We start from the raw sequence: 20683 nt of genomic DNA, 5'->3' as shown, positions 1-20683 counted from the left end.
GTGCTCAGACATCTGGGTGGTAGCAGACACCATTCAGCTGAGCTTTACTGCCCACCCTCAGAAAATAAAAGCAAGGCTCAAACCCAGGACCATTGTTCTGTTTCCTCATTTTAGTTCCCTTGCAACAGGGATTTAGAGAAATGACAGTTCTCCCACTTCTGCCTTCAGCACCAGCTGCAAGCCTCCCACACCACATGGCAATACATCCCACATCCCTTCACTACAGCTGCCTCCTCTCCCTCAAAACTCCACAGGAAAACCGAGCTGGAACCAAGTCACTTTATTGGCTGGAGGGCAGTACATAAAACATGAGAGAAGGGGGGTGGTATTTGGTACAGAGAAATGGAACTGTTTCTCTAGGTAGCTGAAGCTGCATGCACTGCTGGACAGTAAGTCGGAGTCCCACTGAAACCCACAGCGTGGCCCTGGGCCAGAGTTCAGCTGTTATTGTCACAGTCCCCGAGGGTGTGCTTGTCGAAGAGGTACTCGGCCATGCCGTACTTGGGTGCCCCCATCTTCCGCAGGTTGGTCACGTGGTCACCCAGCTGCTTGATGGCTTTCACCTGCTCATCCAGGTAATGAGTCTCAATGAAGTCACACAGCTGAAAGGGAGACAAGAGACTTTAAAGTCAGGCCCAGAAAGGAGAGGAGACAGAATGAAAACACTGCAGCTCAGAGGAAGCAGCTGTTAGTTTTGCCTCAGCAATGCAGGAGGAGATCAAAGTGATGCAGGGCTCACACAGGCACACTCCCTCCAGAACCCTGCAGAGCAACCCGGCTCAGGAAGCCTGTCCTCTTCCTCGCTACAGGAAGTATTAGCCAAGTCACTGAAAAGATTTAGACTCCCCCACAGCACAGGATACTCACAACCATGAGAAATTTACACCTCTGAGACAGCCCAGTGTCATTGTTTTGTTTTTTAAAGTCCCTCTAACTTAGGCAGGACACTCCCAGACTACTTGGGTTCACACACACCTCCTGATACTAAGCAGCCTCAATCCAGCCAAGAAAACTCTATCTGTGAAGAACTGTGTTTTCAGACACTGTTCTGAAGCACCAAGGCTTTTAACATTCAGACTCCAAAGTTTGGTGGCAAAAAAGCCTCATGACAAAAAGGCTTAAAAGATAAAACTCAACCACTCCAGAAACAATTCACCTTAAATACAGTTCAGAGGAAAAAAAAGCAGGTCATCAGTCACCAAGACAATCCTTGTGGAAGGAGGGCAGTAAGGTCACAAAAGGGCTAAGGCACAGGCTGACACCTGGGCCCTTCCCTCTGGAAGGGCTGCACACCCCTGGGGTTCACACCTTTATTAACATCAAGGACACACAGCTCAGTCCTAAACCCACACAATTAGATACATCCAGGCCCCCTCCTTGCACAGCCAAATTCTCAGGCTCAGCCTCCACTTACATGTGGGTCATTCTTCTCAGTTGCCAGTTTGTGCAGCTCTAGCAGTGATTGGTTCACATTCTTCTCCAGGTGCAGGGCACACTCCATTGCAGTCAGGCCATTCTCCCAGTCATCACGGTCTGGCTTCTACAAGGGGAAAACACAGCATGCATTTTCTTTAAGTACCCACAGAACAGCAGGGAGCAAAGTCTTCAGATCACTCTCAAAGCCTGTTTAGGCCAAGTTCAGGCATTTAGGAAACATCAAAACACCGGATGTGCACACTCAGGACAGAACTGAAAGCAGCCCCCAAGTCCCACTGCTCAAAACAGTGCACAGAGCTGTTAAATTCAGTGATGATGAACCAGCTGCCTTCTTCTGCCACAACAAGCCAACTGGGGCTTAGCACCCTCCTCTTACACAAAAGTACTTTTTCTTAGTCAATCGGCACTAATTATCAAATTACTACACATCTCAAATTCCTCTGCCTCTCCAGCTGCTGCTCCATCCCCTCCCGTGTGGGGACAGCCCCCAAGTGCAGCTCTGGGCTAGCAGAGCCCCCTCCTCACCTTGATGTCCTGAAGGAAGATGCGCCCTCCCCTCTGGTTCTGCAGCTTCATCAGCTTCTCCGCGTGCTCCCGCTCCTCGTGGGACTGATGCAAGAAGTACTTGGCAAAGTTTTTCAGAGCCACATCATCCCGGTCAAAATAGTAGGACTGAAAAAATAAGGATTCATAGGCTCAAAACCCCAAGCCAAGCCCAAACTGTGGCTTCAGATGTGTCTCCTCTCAGCCCTGCCTCAGGACCGGCTGAGTGGAGTACAAGGTGAGGCCAGCAGACAGCAAGGCAGTGTGAAACAGCTCTCCCCCTCCCATCACTGGATTTTCCCAACAAGTATTAAACTTTAACCTGCATCCCTACCAAGGGCACAAAGAAAGTATTTGTGTCCTTGGCTCTATTTTGAAAATACAAAGGGAAAACCCTGACACCCCACAGATACCTGCTCTGAGCACCATTCAAATGCCTTGAACTCCAGGCTTGAAAAGCCCTTTTGAAAGAGAAATCTGCACTTTGTTTGCCCGAGCTTGTTTACAGTGATGACAAGTCAGGGTTATAACCTGCAACACCAGCTAAGGGTGGCCAAGAACTTTTAGGTCCTTCTGCAATAAAGCTCCCATAGGCTTTTCAAGGATTAGACTAAGGAGTACGCTTTCTATTCTTGGAGAAAAATAAAATCACATTAAGAGACAAATGGAGCCACAGTATGAATTTACAGTGAATATTTTCTTGATAGCAAGAAAAACCTGTAACAGCAGTTAGAAGTCATAACACAACTTGTTTGTTCCTTGGTCAGGACCATTAACGAGTTTCAATAGAAAGTTATAAAATCAACTGCCAGTTATTTACCAAACTTACTACCGCCTTCTCTGCTCCTAAACCAGCAGCCTGGAGGTTCACAGCAGGACACTGGTGCTTGTGTACCGCTACCACGCCCCAACATAAGCACAAAACAGAGTTCAGATCTTTACAGTAACACAGAAACAAGCTATGAAGTCCTGCATGTCCATGCCACGACATTGTGGAGTGTCACCAGAAAGTGTCGAGCTCCCTGCACGCCTGAAGCACCAGAATTGCTGCGCAGAGGTCAGAGCTGCTCCCTGCGCCAGAGCGGCTCAGCGTGGCTAAAACTGGCTCCTCGTGCCACGTGAGATACGTAAACACAAGGGCCAAAGAAACCGCGGATTGCTTCCTAGTCAAGGGAAGAAAAGCCGTCCCTGGGAGCCGAGCACGCCCGCGGGAAAGGTGCCAAGTGCCTCGCTAGGCAAGTCCTGCCACCCGGCCCAGCCCCAAGGGCAGAGCCGCCCGGGCGGCGCTGAGCCGGGCTGATAACGGGGCCGACAAGGGCAACGGCCGCGGGGCCTCCCGCGGCGAGATAACGGGCCTCACCTACACACACAGCACGGCCCACAAAGCCCAGAGGCGCTGCAGGAGGAGGAGGAGAAAGAGGAGGAGCCGCGTCCGCAGGCACCACTCGGCCCCCGGGAACCCCCGCCAAGCCCAGCCTCGTGCGGCCCCCGCACCCCTCGCCCGTGGCCCCCGCGGCCCTCACCATGCTGAGGTACACGTAGGACGCGTAGAGCTCCAGGTTGATCTGGCGGTTGACCGCGGCCTCGCAGTCCTGGTGGTAGTTCTGGCGCACCTGGGAGGGGGGCGCTGCCATGGCTGGGTGCTCAGGTGGGTGCGGCGGTAGCTGTGCGAGAGGCGGTGTGTGGGAGGGGGCGCGGCAGGCCCGAGCGCGGCCGGTTCCGTCCAAGCACTGTTGACGCAGGAACCCGCTCCGCTCCGCCGCCGACGCGCTCTGAGACCTGCCCGCCCCACCGCGCGCCTTTTATACCGCCCGCGAGCCGGGACACGCCCCCGGGGGCGGGGCTTCGCTGACTCCCCGCTGCTGGCCCAGCGTGACTCAGCACCCGCCCAGGCCACGCCCACCGGACAGAGGCCACGCCCTCCCGGGCGGGGCCCGCGCCCCCCTCAGCGCCGCCGCCATGTTGGCGCCGCGGGAGGCGGGGGGGCTGTCGGAGTCACGGAGCCCCAGCGGCCCCGGGACCGGCCCGAAACTCTCCCGAAGGGCCGCGGCCACACGGCTTGGAGCCCCTCCGGGCACGGGGGCCACCCCGAAAAGCGCCCATGCCTGACCGCCCCTTTCCGTGCGGAGAGAAATGTTCCTCAGGTCCTATATAAATCCAGAAAATGGGGAATCAAAGGGGAAACGTGAAAAAACGGAGCCCTACGATAGCTACATGGCTATTTCTGCTGCTTTTAGTGCTACCCCAGTCACTCAGTTTGTGCCATCGTTTATTTTCAGTAAGCATCGGGTTCTTAAGTCATTCAGTTCGCTCCTTTATTTTCGATAAGGCCCGGATTCTTTTTGCTTTATGTATTTTGAAGCAGATTACAAGCGCAACTCCGAGGGCTGGAAACATCCTGCTTAACCCGAGATCATCCCCTAACACCGAGCTCCCAAAATCCAGGCTTTTACCAGGCCAAGGTTCGCACTGAAATCCATCCTAAATTTAACTTTCTGAGCCTGTAAACTCGGATCAAACAGTTTTCCTCTACTTACTGAGCCTCTAAACTCAGATTAAATATTTCCTCTATGTACTGAGCCTGTAAACTCGGATTAAGTGTTACCTCTATGCACTGAGTTTGTAAACTCAGGTTTAATATTTGGGTGTTGAGCCTGTAAATTCAAGTGTTACCTCTATGTACTGATCTTGTAAACTCAGATTAACTATTTCCTCTATGTATTGAGCCTGTAAACTCTGATTAAGTGTTACCTCTATGCACTGAGCCTGTAAACTCGGATTAAGGATTTTTTCCGTTCTTTCTACAGAGCTTTTCCAGGCGTTCCAAACAGCCCGAGGGGAAGAAGGAGCCTCTGCCTTCCTTTGTCTGGCGGTTTCTGTCGTTAAACATCAGAAGTAATTACGATCTCTGAGATAAGGTGGGTCATACCTATCGCTTCAGGCTCCCAGCTACACTTGAACCCTCTTGTTCCTCCTCCCACACCACCGCTTATGTAAAACAACAAAAACGTTGTAGCTGCTGGGCAGGCTCGTGTTGCTGCGCTCACAGCGCGGTGTTTGCAGCTCCCGGGAACATCAAACAGACCTGGACAATGACAAGGTGTACAAACAACAGCACTATTTCCCCCGCAGCTCGGACGGCTCTGCCACCCGTGATTAAACGTCAGCGGGATTGGGGAAGTCCCCAGTTCTGCTTTCTGGGTGCACTGCGAGTTGCGCAATGCCCGCTGAGTGTGGTGAGAGCAGACTGACGTGGGCAGGAGAGGGAACACGGGGTGGCACAGCCGTGTGTCATGTCTTGGTGACCAAGGTGAGGAGTTCAACACTCGGGCCTTGTGTGAGATCAGGTTCAGCCATACCCAGCTTTTACCTACCTCAAACTACTGTTTTAGTTTCGACTTGACTTTAACTGTTTCCTCATAGTTTGGTTTAAGCCTTCTTTTATCTTGTGCTGTTCTTCCTGAACACGCATTCAGTCATAAAATCCTGGGATGGTTTGGGTTAGAAGGGACATTAAAGTTCATCTGGTTTCAGCAAGATGAAGGGACACCTTCCACTGTCCCAGGCTGCTCCCAGCCCCATCCAGCCTGGCCTGGGACACTCCCAGGGGTGGGGCAGCCACAGCTTCTCTGGGCAGCTCCTGGCAGGGCCTGCCCACCCTCACAGGGAAAGGTGTCTTACTAAACAGTAGAGAATTTCTTCCTAAAGAACTTTACAAGCACTCTTGGGAAGAAGCCAGCTAAAAGCATCATCTTATTAGGCTGGACTTGCCATGAAGTGACATTCACATTTAGGAATAAATCGTCCCCTGTGTGGGTGGGCAGGCCCTGGCACGGGTGCCCATGGAAACTGTGGCTGCCCCTGGATCCCTGGGAGTGTCCAAGGCCCAGGGCCTTGTGCGTGGATTTGGAATTCACACCCTCTCAGCTGCTTTGTTGGTCTGAAGTAGAGCCATATTCAGGCAAAATCAGTGTATTGTCTGCCCACACAAGCTTCAAATTGTTGAAGACAATCTCTGTTTTCCCTTGGATAATATCCCACCAGGAACAATGGAGCAAGCTCTTCTTGTTTACAGCTTGTACACAGAGCAGACCCCAAAATGAGCCAATTTAAGGGCAGTAATTCTGAGCTACAAGTGTGCAAAACCAATCAGGGATTCTTTGGTGAATGTCTCCATCTAAATACAGAAAGTTATTAAGTCAGAGATCAAGATAAAGCTGAAGGGAAAGTTTCCATGAGTCCTAAACCTGCTTTAATATAATTTATTCTGACTCTACCTGTGCCCTTCTTGTGCATGACCTTCCCGCGTGACCACAGTGACCTCTCTGGGGGTTGAAAACAGGACTTCTAAGTAAATAGTGGACAATATTTGCTCATTCTGACTTTGTGAAAACAGAAGCCAGATTTTTGCTGATACAGTCCTTGAGCAAAAAACTTGGCATGTGACTTAGGATACAGTCAGACCTTCCCTGCTGCCGTGGTGTAAGCAGAGAGCCAGAATGCTCAGCAATGCACAGAAGTTCATTTCTCATCTGTAGAAATGGTGCACTTACAGCTCTAAAACACTTGATTTTCCCATGCAGGTTTAACGGCCAGATTAACAACAGATCTCAGTTAAAAATCAACAACTGTCCCAAATCCAGTGAGCAAAATAGTGCTGAATATGCCTCAAATCAACAAAAATACAGTAAACTTTTTTTTGCAAAGCTCAAAGTCCTATAAAGAGATAAACTGTATCCAGTCAAATATTTGTTATGGAGAACCTCATTCCACCCATGAGTTTCAGTGTCATTCAGCTCCTAGACTTTCTGTAAACACAAAAGCAACTCCAGACTTGGCTCCAAGGTTGATCACGTGTCTGGAAATTTGACACTGATCTCAACTGTGAGTTTTCAAAGCTGCTTACTAAAAACATCTGGGCTCCACTTGTTTGGTGAGATTAAAAGAAAACTCCTTCTGTAACTCCTTGGGCAGAATGGGGTGCATGTTTTTTAGTTGTTTCTTTTCGGTGCCCAAATTTCTCCATGTGGGAAAGCTGGGATTTATCTCACTGGGTTTTCACTGAGTTCTTACGGCACAGAATGCAAATGACTGGGGGACACAGGAGTGCTGGTTCCTGGAAACACTCTCCAAAGAACAGAAAGACAAAGGATGTTTGAACTTGTGCTGGGAAATTTGCTTTGGAGACTGAACACAAGGCTGTTCTCATTCAGGAAAGTCCCAAAGACAGACTAAGGGGTTTTGTAAACGAGTAATAAAACCCCCAGTTAGACAAACATTTTCTAAATTGGGTTACAGTATTTTCTTCTCTCTTGAAGATTTTTGTACACAGTCTGAATGAAATGCCATAGATAACAATTCTCTAGTTTGTTCAGAATACCCTTTATTTTTATTTATTTTTATGTGTTTAGATTATTTTTATTTTTATGTTTTTATTTTTCTTTTTACAAGCTTCTAAAAATATACTTAGAGCCAAGACAGTGAGGAAGAACAATGTTCATAAATGGTAATTCTGTAAGCCCAGCATAGCCAGAAGCAGAACGTGGTGAATCTACTTGCATTTATCAGCCCCTTTTAAATTAATTTTGAGACCAACTTCACCTTCTGTGGCAGAAAAGCTCCAGTTTTGACTCCAAAGGCAGCCTGTGCACCAGCAGCACGTACTGGGGCTTTCTGACACAGATTTTCCAAGCTGCAAAAGCCACACTGATGTTGACATTCCACCCCAGGCCACAAACCACAACATTTGCTACCCTGTCACAATCCTCTGGCAGTGCCATCCACCTTTGTCCCCTCTCAGATTTACAAAGTGTTAAAAACAAGGGGGTGGTTTTCATTCCCGTTCCCTGTTTCTCTTGTATTTAACTTTTTCTTCAAATACTGTAAAGCTGAAAAAAAAGGTAAATAGAACCACCCATCTAAAGTCAACAACCACAGGGAAATTTCTCAATACACAAAAAAATCGTGAATTCCCCTGGAAAACCGACTATCTGAGCCCTCAGGAAGGGTCAGGGGCTCTCATTCTGAGTAGGATACACAGGCAAAATGTTGGGCTTTGAGCATGAGGTTTTTGGGGAATCACAAAAACTGGGTTTGTTGCCCTCCACAGACACACTGATTATTTATTTCAGACCACATTTTGCAGCAGCCTGAGGCCATCAGTTAATTCTGTGGGGACGTTTCTTAGACAGTTTGTGTACCATCTTAGCAGATACTACAAAGCCTTCCAGAGAAGGTGGAGGCTGCTTTTCTATTCAGCCACCCAAAGATGGGCTGGCAGTCAAGTGCTTTCAAGCATGAGGAGAAGAAACAAGCTTTCACAGGGCAGTGGCGGTTACCGAGCGGCTCTCAGGACATGCAGCAGCCCGATAAAGCCCCACAGCAAACAAGCAGCGGCCCAGGCCCTGATCTCTGTCCGGCAGGATGGGCGGGGCCGCATCTCCAAACTGCTGCTGCTGCTGAGCAGTCTCTCCAGGAACTCATTTCAGGGCTTATTTAGAGGAAGTGAAGATATTAAACCCATGCAGTGGCTTAGAAGAATTGGAGGGATGTTCTCTGCAGAGGTGAAGGCAGGTAGAAAGCAGGGAGAGTTTTCTGGGAGTCTGTGGGAAAAGCTGTGCTGTGAAGGGATGGCAAAAACTCCCATGTGGTTCACGCAGCTGAGATGAAGCCACAACCCCACACCTTTCCTGCTTCATGTTTTTCCTCCTAAGCCACATCCAGGCCCTTGGCATCAAGGTAAAAATATTTACAAACAGTTCAAGGGGCTCGAGTTGGACCTGCTTCTGCATGTGTGACCTGTGGAGTGGCCAGACAGTGTTGAAAAGCTGAGTATTGTCCCTGAAAAATCACCTCTGGATGAGCTCGGCACAGCTCCTTCCACAGGCCACCAGCAGCTGGTGGGGAAGAGACCCACTGCTGCTTTCCCTGCCTGCTGAACAAACTGGGAAAAACCTGTTTGTCCCTTTTCAAACTTACTCCCCCACAGCATTTGTGAGGAGGAAAAAAAAAAGGCAATAAAATTAGAAGACAGAAGTAAAACAGGAAAAAATAAGTCTCTACCAGGACAAGGCCTGACCATGACACTAATAAATAGGGTCACATTAAGTCGTTGTCTTTAACTTTGCAGATGTTGGGCCAAGCCCACAGATACCAGCATTCCAGCAGCCAATAAAGGGGTAACAGAGCAGGCCCCCTGCTCCATCAGGGCAGGGAGATAACAGAGCAGGGCAGCCACAGGAACATGTGGGCTCCTCAGCAATCACATCTGGCTGATTGTGGCAGATTAGTGGGCAGACCCATTAATACCAGGCAGACCACCAGCCTCTCAAACCCTGGCCATCAGGTGTTGCTGCCCTGGGGTCCTGGTAAGAATGCTGGGAAAATATTCCCAGTAAAAGCTGTTATTATCAGTTTTGTGTGGTAGCAAAGCTCTCAGACTCCCCTTTGGACAGCAGCCACCTTCATTTCAGGTTTAAGGCAGGCAGAGGAATGCTCTGCCTGGTTTGAGGAATCGGTTCCTCCACCCAGTTGCTCTGTGAGTGGCTTACGCAGTCATGCATGGCCACACTACCCAAAACCTGTCTAAATAGGCAGTGATGACCAAGACTGAAACTACTCAAATCAGGAACTTTCTAGTCTGACAAGATTTCCTCTCCACACTTGTTTAGCACAGGCCCTTCCTTGCTTTGTGTTTGGTGCTCCTGGTTCCTTCTAAAAGCCACTGCGAAGGGACACAACCCACAGGGCAGCAGCAGTTCAGGGTAAGGCTGCACCTTTGCAGCTGAAATACTGCTACAGCTCAAGGTTGCCAAAAAGGGAGACTGAATTCCTCACCCACATCTGTCTGTCTCTTCCCTGTCTCCAGCCACCCTTAGAGTGTTCACCAGGGTCCCTGCAGGCAGAGACCAGCAGAAAACAGCATTTTTGGCCAGTGGGTGAATCTAAAACCTCCAGAGTCACGAGACACACAGAGGAGCTCAGCCAGCCACTCCTCAGACAGTGGCTCGAGGGCAAAGGGTGAACTACCTGCATTTGGCTGAGATGCCAGGAACCCCAGGAGCTGTGAGGATGTTCAGTCAGGCCCAAAAGGGTTCTCTTACAAAGCATTTCTGCAGTCAGGAGGTGCAGGTTGAGCAACAGGCTGACATCAGCTAAAACAACAGCCTGGTGGGTGGAGGGAGCAGCTCGGATGCGAAACACGTGGGCATTTCTTAGGTCACCAAGTGAAACAGAGCTCCTGACTGGGAAGGGGAAGAAGCCAGAATTGCAGCATTGTTACTTAATCCAGGAAATTTAGCTCAGCAGAGACCAGCAGGCTCAGCATGACCACACAAAAAAGCTACCAGCCTTTTCTTGGAATTCTTGGCCGTCTGCATCCCTGCCTCAGCCAGGTTTAACCAGCAGTGGGGACTCCCTGGAAAAGGCAGTTCCAAACCTCTTCCCTGCCTGTGTTTACTTTCATGTGCTCTGGAGTCACCAGGCTCTACCTCCCTCCCCATAAATTTCAAGAGGAACACGCAGGACCACCTGTCAGCCTAGGAAAGGAAGGAAGATGCACTTCCACAGTTTCTACTGGGAGCCCTTGTCCTTTGCATTGCCCACTTAGTCCTGCTTGTAAGGCTGTTCAGGTGGGAATAGGAAGGGTTCAATACCTTCTTTGCTGTATTCCAGAGGCCAAAAGAGCAGCTTGATCCAGAGAAAGAAGCACTTCCTAGTTATTTCATCCTAGACTGTCCCACAGTCACATCACAGGGACCTGTAATAACACGGATGACAAGCTGGGGACGCAGCTGGGAATTGCAGAGACTGAAAAGAACCAGGGGGATGGGACTGAGAATCTGTTTCTACAGCCACATCCAGAATAAGAACCACCAGTGCACCGAGAGGCTGAGGAATGGGAAGAGAAAGTGACACCTCCACAACTTTATGTCAGCTGGAGGCTCTCTCTTCTTATTCCAGGTCTTGCAGAAGTGGCTTTTCCAGAAGTATTTGGGAGGAGACAGTTGTGCCCCTTTCACAGACTCACAGACTGTTCTGACTTGGAAGGGACCCACAAGGACCATCGAGTCCAACTCTTAAGTCAATGGCCCACACAGGGGATTGAATCCATGACCTTGGCATTGTTACAACCAAGTTTTTTAACCAACTGAGCTAATCTCAGGGTCCATATCACTCTCAGCCATAACCAGGCAGATCATTCTGTTCCAGTGAGTTTCTGCATTCCTGTCAGGGGGAGGCTCAGGATTGAGCAACAGCACCTATGAAAGCAACCAAACCCCGCGGGTTAGGAACTGGGAAGCAGGCAGAGTCTCTTCCCAACTACCACATGACTTTATCTTCCTTCTTGAGAATGAGATAACATTTCATTCTCAGGCAAGGTGCTTTGCCTGGTAATTACCAAAGTAAGAGAGTCACAATTCATTTGCCAAGGACAAATTTTAAACCCCCTTTTTTTCACCTTTGAAAACTTATACCATGAATCAGGAGACAAAGGAAAGGTTAATTAGCTTTAATTTCAGCTTTAATTTCAGTTCAGTTGCCTTGTGAAGGATGCTGTCCATTACAGCTCTCTGTAAGAGGGCTCCACAAACTGTTAACATTCCTATCTTGTTCCAGCACCAGGATTACAGTCAAGGATTAGAACACTGGGAAGCTGGTCACAACTCCCAGCACTGCTCCTCCCATCCTAACCCCAGACTCAGAGGTTTAATAGAATTCTGGGGAGGGTGGAAGGACAACAGAGCTGCCAGTGGTGCCCTCCAGTGCCATTCCATGGGCACAGCTCACCCACTGGCCTGATCAGTCATTCTGAGTTGGAAGGGACCCACATGGATCAGATCATCAAAGTCCAGCTCCTGGCCCTGCACGAGACAGCCCTAACAATCACATCCTATGCCTAAGAGCATTGTCTAAACCAATTCTGATTTCATTCCCACCCTGTAAAACACCCCTGGCTGTGGTGGGGTCACTTCCCAGCTGACGTGAGAATGGGGCTCTTTCATAGATTGATAGAATTATAGAATGAACTGGGTTGGAAGAGACCTCCGAGATCATCAAGTCCAACCCTTGATCCAACAGCACTGTGACTACCAGGTCATGGCACTGAGTGCCACATCCAGTCTTAAAAACCTCAGGGATGGAGAATTCGCCCCCTCTCTGGGCAGCCCATTCCAATGCCTGATCACCCTCTCTGTAAGGAATTTCTTTCTAATATCCAACTTAACCCTTTGCCTTTGTATTCAGCTTCTGAGGCTGAGCTCGGGGGTAAACCTGTGGCATGAAACCTCCCCACACACCTCAGTAAATGTCATCGGACAGGAGCTAAGCTTTGAGGGCAAGGCGAATGCCTCCGAGCAGGCAGAAGGTGCTGTCCTGCCCCTCTCCGCCCTGCCGGGGCACTGCAGCACGGCGGGCAGGAACTCTAACACCCTCTCACAATCGGAAAGCTCCTTTTCCTGTAAGTCCTTCCCACTCCGCTGGTCCTCACGTACAGGGGTTCTGCCTCCTGGGGCTGTGTCACAGCCCGTTGAAGCGTTTTCTCCCGTGCCAGGACCGATCCTGTCACTCCCACCGCGCCCGGGGCGCCGCTTTGTGTCCGGGGTGGGGCCCGGCCGAGCCACCACGTGGCGGCGCTCCCGGCGGAGGCGCGCCCCGCTCAGCCAATCAGCGCGCTCCGCCGCCCCGGGGCACGCTGGGAGCTGTAGTTCCCGCGGGGGCAGCGCGGCTCCGCCTGACACAGCCTGTCAGGCCGTTTCCGGTTTGCTTTCCGGGTGCAGTTGGAATAGTTTTCCTGCTGCTCCGTGTCCTTGGCTCTGTGAGCTGCTCACGGCTCCAGCCCGCACGGTCCGGCTGTGACCTGACTGCACCCAGAGCTCCGCGCAGGGGCGTGGGTAGTGCTGCGCTCGGCAGTGTTGGAGTAACCTTCGGACTCGCCTTGAGAGCTTTTCCAAGCTTAGTGGCAACAGAATCCCACAGCCTTTCCCACAGTCTGGTTTCTCAGCAGTGCCGGCCGCGGTTACACAGCTGGACCATAAAAATATGATGAAATATTTAATGAGCCTCTTTCTGTAGAGGAGACTTGGCCCAGGGAGGTGGAAGGGGAGGGTTACAGAGATTCTCTCAATATATAGAGGGAAAGTTCTTAGGTTGCCACCCTGAGAAATTACCATTGCCACTGTTTTAAGATAAAGTCCTTATTATTCAGTCACAGAATCCTGGAATGGTTCAAGCTGGAAGGGACCTTAAAGCTCATCCCATCCAACCCCCAGCCATGATAGGGACACCTTCCACTTGCCCAGATTGCTCCAACCCCCATCCAACCTGGCTTGGGTCACTTCCAGGGATGGGGCAGCCACAGCTGCTCTGGGCACCTGTGCCAGGGCCTGCCCACCCTCACAGGGAAGGATTCATTCCCAAAATCCCATCTAGCCCTGTCCTCTGGCAGTGGGGAGCATTCTGTGAGTTTGGAAAGGATGGGATTAGGAAACCTGTAGTTCTGCTTCGGGTTAGAGGGACAAGGAACGGGCAAGGGCGACTAGAAGGGCTCCTACAGACACCAGCAAGTGGAAGAGCAACAAAAAAAGGGTCCAGTGCCAAAGGGTTGGGAATTCTGTACAGCCAAAACAGAAGAAACGCACCCATGTTATACCAGGATAAAATGAAGGCTTAGGAAGGCTTGTTTATACTGAATCCAGACATGACAGAAGTCTCTCTTGATATCAGTGTGTGTGTTTTGTAACAGTGCCAGTCCCACAACCACCACCAAGCACTTCATAATGCAGTTAGGCAGAAATAAAAACCTAATCATGCTGTGGGAAGGGAAACAAGGGCTTGTGGTCTAGAGGAAGAAAGATGATGGAACAATACATGCAAGTAGTAAAATTGTCAAGACACAGGATGAGAACAAGCATTAAAGATGTTTGTGAGAGCAGAACAGGCGGGGAGGTGTCTGATGAAACCTGAGCTAGTCCAGCCATAGAAAGATGATAAATAGATGAGACTCCTCCAGAGGGTAGGGCTGAGCTGGCTGCCAAATAAGGGAAGTATTTTCCTGTACAAAAGCTTTTAGTTTTCAAAATTTAACAATCACACCCACATGTAATAAGTGTTTTCATTGAACTTTTCTTTCAGATATCTTGGTTGAGATTTCTCTTGATAACTGTAAGCTGCAAAAATATAACTTTCTTCTGCATTTGAGATAGACCCTTTATATACATTGAGGAGAAGGAGATCATGGAATGCTGGAATTGTGTGGGTTGGAAGGGATCTAAAAGACCATCTAGTTCCAGGGATGCCACCCACTAGATCCTTCTGAGATGGGATTCACCTGACCTGAGCTTCTGTTTTATAAGGTGAATCACCTTCTCAGTTGACTGCTTTTTTTCCAGTGGTCTGAATGGACCTGGGAAGCCAATCCTGATGCAGATATTCCTAAAATCTCACATTTAGACCAGTGGCTCCCATCACTTGTGTTTTGCCACACAAACACACTCTAAGAAAGCTCCTGAGAAAACACTCGTCTCTCCACTGTCTGCCTCAGGGCATTCTTCACCTCTTTGTTCCTCAGACTATAAATCATGGGGGTTCAGCATGGGAAAGACAAGAGTGTAAAATGCAGAGACATTTTGTCCATGTCCAGGGAGTGGCTGGAGCTGGTCTTTAAATAAGTGAAGAGGAGGGAGCAAGGGATGTCAAAAATGGTTTTGAACATCTCGACTTTTTTCACTAGAGTGTGCTGTGGCTGCTAGAAATCCTGAAAAGGTATTGATAGAAACATGAACATACTCCAGTTAACCAAATGATGGCACATGAGTGACATCTGTCTGCCAAAATTGGAGGGGCTCCAACCCCTGAGGACTGACTCCTTCTGGGGCCAGAGGTGTAATCAACTGACAGTCTGGGCAAGAAGTTACAATTGCATGAGCTTGTTCTGCACTGAGGTCAAATAGTTTTCAAAGCTTTGATGTTTTGGTGAAAAAAGCCATGGGACAGTTTAGCTTGTTCCCCATGCTGTGAAACTATAACCTGCCCCGCTAAGGTGTCTGCACGTCGGTGTCCTTCTGTGGTCAGAGCTGGTGGTGAAGTGCCCGGGACAAGGGGATGTCCCAGCCCAGCCCAGCCCAGCCCAGCCCAGCCCAGCCCAGCCCAGCCCGGCAGTGCTGCTGCCCCCAGGGCAGGGCCATTGAGGGCGCTCTCTCTGCAGGACCAGTGGGCGTGACCCTGCTCCCCCAGCGCATCCCACGGCACAGGGCACTCGGCCTGCACGGAGCAGAACGTTCCCATCACAGTCTGCAAAGGCTGCCGGCATCGAAACTCCTCCTTCGCAACATGAGCGCTGGAATTGGGCAGTTCCGCACAAGCTGCTCCCAATGCCAAAGCCTTCCTGCAGAACCTGCCACAGATTCTGTGGCTGCCCCACCCCTGCAAGTGTCCAAGGCCAGGTTGGATGGCTCTTGGAGCAATCTGAGCTAGTGGAAGGTGCCCATGCCCATGGCAGGGGTGTTGGAACAAGGTGATCTGAAAGTTTCCTTCCAAGCAATCCCTTTCTGGGATTCCATGAGACACAATAACTCTCCATTTGTTCTCTCTTGCTCCCCTGCCTCCTGTGGGAGGCACTGGGGGCACTGGGGAGGTGTCAGAGGACCACTTTAGGCTTCAACCCCTTAGCCAGTGGCTCCTCTGCCCGTTGGGGAGAAGAAAAAGCAGATGCCAATTTCTCAGGATGTCATTTTCTACTGTTACTCTCTCAAAGGGGAAGGTTTGCATTTGAAACAGGGGAGGAGTTTGAGGACAGGTCGACCTTGAATTTGTTTCTACATTTAGAGTGGCCAAGCACAGCAATGCCTGTAAAATAAAAAAACCCTATTCCTTGGGGGAGACACAAGCATTGGGCTGGTCTAGTTTTAGCTTTATTTTGATGTTTGTCTGTTTTTCCCCTCAGAAGCCCCTGAGGGCTGAGGGGACAGGGAGGGCAGAGGTGGGAGCATGGGAGGGAGGGGGCTCAGCCAGGGCAGGGCAGGGCAGGGAGCGTTTGCCTCTCCCCTTGGCTGGCACGGTCCCTGATGTGCAGACAGCTTGTGTCCTGCAGCACACAAATGCTCCCTGTGGGATGAAGGGCACCTGGACACGGTGGGTCCTTGTCTGGAGGAAGCACATGCCAAGGGGGACAAGACAAACTTCCAGCACCTCCCTGGGGACGGCACCAAGTTTAGAACTGACATCCTTTTGCTGGAAGGGAGAGAACATGAAACTGTGGGAAAAGTAAGAGAATAAATAACACAAATTATCATCATTCATTATTTTGGTGTGACAGGATTCGTGTGGAATGTCCTGGGCAGATTCCCCCGAGCTGAGCTGGGCAGGAACGTTCACACCTGTCTCCAGCCGGAGTCACTTAAATGCTGATTTTTAAGCACACAAAGGAGAAGCTTCAGGTAATTTATTGTTTCTGGTGTATTTTATTTCTGAAATGCTTCAAAGCTTTGTTTTCAGGGTTTTATTTTAATTTGGCAAGTTCTCAAGGTTTTCTTGGTCATTTGTTTCTGTGTGGAAGGGGATGGGTTGGTTGTTTTTACAGTTACTTGTCGTACATACTTGGTGTTTTTCTCAGGAATTTTTCCAGATTAACTTGTGTAGAAACAAAATCACTGAAGCATATCTTAATCTGGGGATAAAAACACTCCCCCAGGAATGCTAAGGGTGAGTTTGTATTATTTATGAATTTCAGGCTCTCAAATGAGCAGTTTCAGCCAAATTTCTAAGTGACTGAGGAGTCCTTTTCTCACCTGAGGCGGTTTCAACTCCCTCGTTGATTTGTTTTGTGGAATGATTATAAAATGAATTAAATGCCTTTTTAGGCAATCATCTACAGAATTACTGCCATGGCTAATATCGATCACAGGAAGGCAGAAAAGAAGTACATGAAGGGACCACCTGTGAGTGAAAGGTGTTTATTTTCAGTATTCTTTGAATTTTTGTTACTAGTTTTCTGTTTCTGTGGAAGAGTTCAGTGTCCTGCCTCCTGCAAAGGATGGTAACAAAGGATTAAACATGGAAAACGTTCTGGCTGAGCAAAGGCAAAAGTGCAAGACCAAGCCGAAGCCAGGAGAGAGCTGAGGGGTGGCACCGGCCGCCCCAGAATTCCAGAGAAAATAAAAATAGTAGTTTTGGGGTGGCATCAAGCCATTTTCAGTGGGATCGGGACCCCCCAAAAACACCACCCGGGGACCCCCAAGGGCACATCCCTGGCCAAGGGCCGGCTGTGCCCAAGGAAACAAAACACCCCCAAGTCTGGCTCGCCCCCGAGGCTGCCCCGGGGCACAAGGACAGAGAGCGGCTCGGCTCCTGACACGGGGGCGGCTCTTTGTGCAGCCGCACGGCCATTGAGAGCCACCAGCGCAGCCCCGACCGGGGCAGGGCACAGGGGGCCGGGGTCCTTCCTCTCCCAGCTCGTCTCTCTCCGGACCCCCGTTCCAGGCTCGCAGGGCTCCCCAGAGCTCACCCGAGAGCTGCAGCACAGACGTAGCAGAAGAAGGGACGGGTCGATGGGGAGGGGATAGAGGTGGGGCAGGAACAGGAAGAAGAACAAGAACGGGAACGGGAACGGGAACGGGAACGGGAACGGGAACGGGAACGGGAACGGGAACGGGAACGGGAACGGGAAAGGATCGGCCTGGCGGTGGGCGGGGGATGCGGGTGGGGGTCGGTGTTCCCGGGTCAGGCACCGTCACCTTCATCGCCAGCGGGACCGGCGGGGCAGCGGCTGCGCCGGGCACACGGACGGACACACAGAGCGGGTTTGGGCACCCCTCGGAGAGCCGGGGGTGGGGACCCTGGGACCCCCGCAGCATGGAGGGAGAGCACGTGGTGGGGGATCTTGTGGGGGTCGGGAGAGGGGAGACTCCGGACAGCCCGGAAAAGGGGAGAGCCCGGAGAGGGGGGACCCTTGGGATTGCTGAGACCCCCCATCAGCCTGGGTAGAGGGGACTCACAACCCCAAAGTGGAGAGACCAGAGAGAACTTCTGGGAGGGGTTTTTAGGGCGGAATTTTGGTGGTTTAGAGGTTTTTATGGACACAAGATGCTCGGTGACTTCTAGAGATGGGCCTGGGCAGGGGGAGCCCCCAAGCCAACATACTCAAACCTTGTTTTTCCTGCAAACCAGGATTTCTCCTTCCCAAGCCTTGGCAGGATGGAGGGGGAGGCTGCGAGGAAGAGGAGGATGCCCCGGGATCCCCAGGCAGGTGAGGAGGAACTCAGTGTCCCTTTGCCCCTCCCTTGTGCTGCATCTTCCAGCCCAGCATGGCCCCGGCTGCAGGACAGCCCCGCTGCCGACGCCGTCCTGCCGGGGCCGGGTTTGGGGGGATGTCCTTGGCCTTCCCTGTGGGCCAGAGGCAAATCCCCTGCCTGTCCTTGTTCCTTCCTGCCCCAGGCCCCGAGCAGAGCACAGAGAGCATGGAGGACAAATCCCCCCAGCAGAACCTCACGGCAGAGACCATTTTGAACGGCTCAACGGCACAGGAAGGCACTGGGGAGGTAAAGCCACGGAGATCCCCCAGTAGGAGGGACTCCAGCCCCAGCCCATGGGGCTCTGAGGAAGAACAACCCACCCTGTGTGGCCAGAGCTTGAGCTGGAGCTCCGACCTGGTGGTCCATGAGCAGCTTCACTCTGGTGACAAGCCCTACAGGTGCTTGGAATGTGGGAAGGCCTTCAGCAAGAGCTCCACCCTGATCCGACATCAGCACATCCACACCGGAGAACGGCCCTACTCGTGTAGGGAATGTGGGAAGAGCTTCAGGTATAGCTCCAACCTCCTCAGCCACCAGCACATCCACACTGGGGAGTGGCCCTACATGTGTGGGGAGTGTGGGAAGGGCTTCAGAAACAGCTCCAAGCTCCTCACCCACCATCACATCCACACTGGGGAATGGCCCTATACATGTGGGGAGTGTGGGAAGAGGTTCAGGCAGAGGTCCAGCCTGCTCTGCCACCAGCGCCTGCACACTGGGGAACGGCCCTACAAGTGCTTGGAATGTGGGAAGAGTTTCGTCCAGGGCCCTCACCTGATCCGCCACCAGAAGATCCACACTGGGGAACGGCCCTTCGCATGTGGAGAATGTGGGAAGAGCTTTAGGAACAGCTCAGCCCTCCTCACCCACCAGCAGATCCACACTGGGGAGAGGCCCTACACATGTGGGGAGTGTGGGAAGACCTTCAGCCGCAACTCCAGCCTGCTCTGCCACCAGCGCATCCACACTGGGGAGCGGCCCTACAAGTGCTTGGAATGTGGGAAGAGGTTTCAGAGCACCTCGGATCTCCTGAAGCATCAGCGCACACACACGGGGGAGAGGCCCTTCCGCTGCACCGACTGCGGGAGGAGCTTCACCCAGAACTGCCACCTCGTCACCCACCGGCGCATCCACACCGGGGAGAGGCCGTACAGGTGTGGGGACTGTGGGAAGAGCTTCATCCAGATCTCTGGCTTGTTCTCCCACCAACGGGTCCACCGGTAAGGGAAGCCCTACGAGTGCCCCAACTGCAGGAAGAGCTTTGTCCGCTGCTCCATCACCCATTGGAGGACCCATGTTGGGTGAGCCGCAGAGACCCATGTTGGGCAGAAACCTGATGAGCCATGTTGGGTAAAGACTTGATGACCAACATTCCTGATGAGGCCTGATTAGCAGAGACATGGTGACCCATGTTGGGAAGACCCCTGGCTGGTGGTTTCCACATCCTCCTGGTTTCCTGGGAGAATGTAGGACAGGAACATCCATTGGGATACAGATCAATGTCAGAAATTTACTGGGAAGAGCAGATTTGTTGACTTTGGACCGCAAAAACTCTGACCTGCGCCATCTAATAATTTCTTTCCAGTGGCATCAAGTAACACTGGATGAGCTTCAGGTCTCTTCCATCATTAATAATTCCATTATTCCAATTCTCTATGGCCCACAGGAGTCTTCCACAGGCAAACGGGATGGATTGGGGCAAATATTAAGATTTTGGAGACAATGGGGTGGAAACCCCTCCAGAAAAGGCTTTTGCAACAACTCAACCCAACCCCACAGATACTCACACAAAGCCAGCACATAGATCCTTTTATTTTGGCCTTGATTTTCTTTTGATGCATCTTCATCTCTTCAAAACCCCCAAACTGGATTAAAAATAAAGGAATTGAACAAAGGCATGTAAAACCCTACCATTTCTAGGGGGACTTTGGGGAGTTTTCTTCATTGCTTGGCTCCCCAAAAGATGAGACAGATCAATCCATGTCCTTAAAGTGACTGAGGGCAACTGGACCACGAGCCAGGAAAGGTACAAGGCCCTGGGAGCTTCACTGGCCATCATAAGCAGCAGGGGTGAACTGGTGAGAACTGGGTTTGAGCCTCTGCCAGCACCAGGGTGGGAAATGTGGGGAAATAAAGAGTATAAACCCAGCCCCAAACCTGCCTGGCCCAAACTGCGCCCAGTACTGGAGCTTGGAGCCAACACCTTGGGAGAAGCCCCATCTCTGGGTGGGGGATGGACACAGGTGGGAGAGAGGAGGTGGGGAAGGCAAGCCTGGCCAAACCCTGATGTTTGTTTGCTTTACAGATGTTCATTCTACCCTCTAAAGGCAAGGGCACCACTGGCATGGGCTGGAACAGAGGGATAAAGGCTGGTGGTGAATCAATGGCACAGCCTTCAAAACCAGGGAGATCCC

At 51.1% G+C, this 20683-nt stretch overlaps 2 protein-coding genes across 2 annotated transcripts; one reads left to right on the top strand and one right to left on the bottom strand.

The window, feature by feature from the left end:
* Positions 1–265: 265 nt before the first annotated feature.
* On the bottom strand, positions 266–3758 carry FTH1 (ferritin heavy chain 1). Its single transcript, XM_071559265.1, has 4 exons — positions 3504–3758; positions 1963–2109; positions 1415–1540; positions 266–602 (listed from the first exon to the last, which is right to left on the bottom strand). Exons 1-4 carry the CDS (start codon positions 3612–3614, stop codon positions 438–440), a joined length of 549 nt encoding a protein of 182 aa, XP_071415366.1. The 5' UTR covers positions 3615–3758; the 3' UTR covers positions 266–437.
* A 189-nt stretch (positions 3759–3947) lies between these two features.
* Positions 3948–20163, top strand: LOC139673516 (zinc finger protein 271-like). The gene is made up of 6 exons (XM_071559260.1): positions 3948–4258; positions 4346–4442; positions 4788–4898; positions 16295–16415; positions 18145–18223; positions 18412–20163. The coding sequence occupies exons 4-6, from the start codon at positions 16380–16382 to the stop codon at positions 19491–19493; spliced, it is 1197 nt and encodes a 398-aa protein (XP_071415361.1). The 5' UTR covers positions 3948–4258; positions 4346–4442; positions 4788–4898; positions 16295–16379; the 3' UTR covers positions 19494–20163.
* Positions 20164–20683: the final 520 nt, after the last annotated feature.

The sequence above is a fragment of the Pithys albifrons genome, chromosome 6 (assembly GCF_047495875.1).
Source record: "Pithys albifrons albifrons isolate INPA30051 chromosome 6, PitAlb_v1, whole genome shotgun sequence".
Taxonomy (NCBI): Eukaryota; Metazoa; Chordata; class Aves; order Passeriformes; family Thamnophilidae; genus Pithys; species Pithys albifrons.
The sequence above is the reverse complement of the archived record's forward strand: the minus strand, read 5'-3'. Positions and strand labels throughout refer to the sequence as shown.

What these genes read in the sequence shown, in the direction of transcription:
- FTH1 (XM_071559265.1), bottom strand. Translation starts at nt 3,614, where the DNA reads ATGGCAGCGCCCCCCTCCCAGGTGCGCCAGAACTACCACCAGGACTGC. An exon ending in CCTACGTGTACCTCAGCATG is followed by an intron (nt 2,110 to 3,503) that starts GTGAGGGCCGCG and finishes TTATTTTTTCAG; the next exon opens with TCCTACTATTTTGACCGGGA. An exon ending in CTGAGAAGAATGACCCACAT is followed by an intron (nt 603 to 1,414) that starts GTAAGTGGAGGC and finishes TCTCCCTTTCAG; the next exon opens with CTGTGTGACTTCATTGAGAC.
- LOC139673516 (XM_071559260.1), top strand. Translation starts at nt 16,380, where the DNA reads ATGCTGATTTTTAAGCACACAAAGGAGAAGCTTCAG. An exon ending in ACACAAAGGAGAAGCTTCAG is followed by an intron (nt 16,416 to 18,144) that starts GTAATTTATTGT and finishes CCTGCAAACCAG; the next exon opens with GATTTCTCCTTCCCAAGCCT. An exon ending in GCCCCGGGATCCCCAGGCAG is followed by an intron (nt 18,224 to 18,411) that starts GTGAGGAGGAAC and finishes TTCCTGCCCCAG; the next exon opens with GCCCCGAGCAGAGCACAGAG.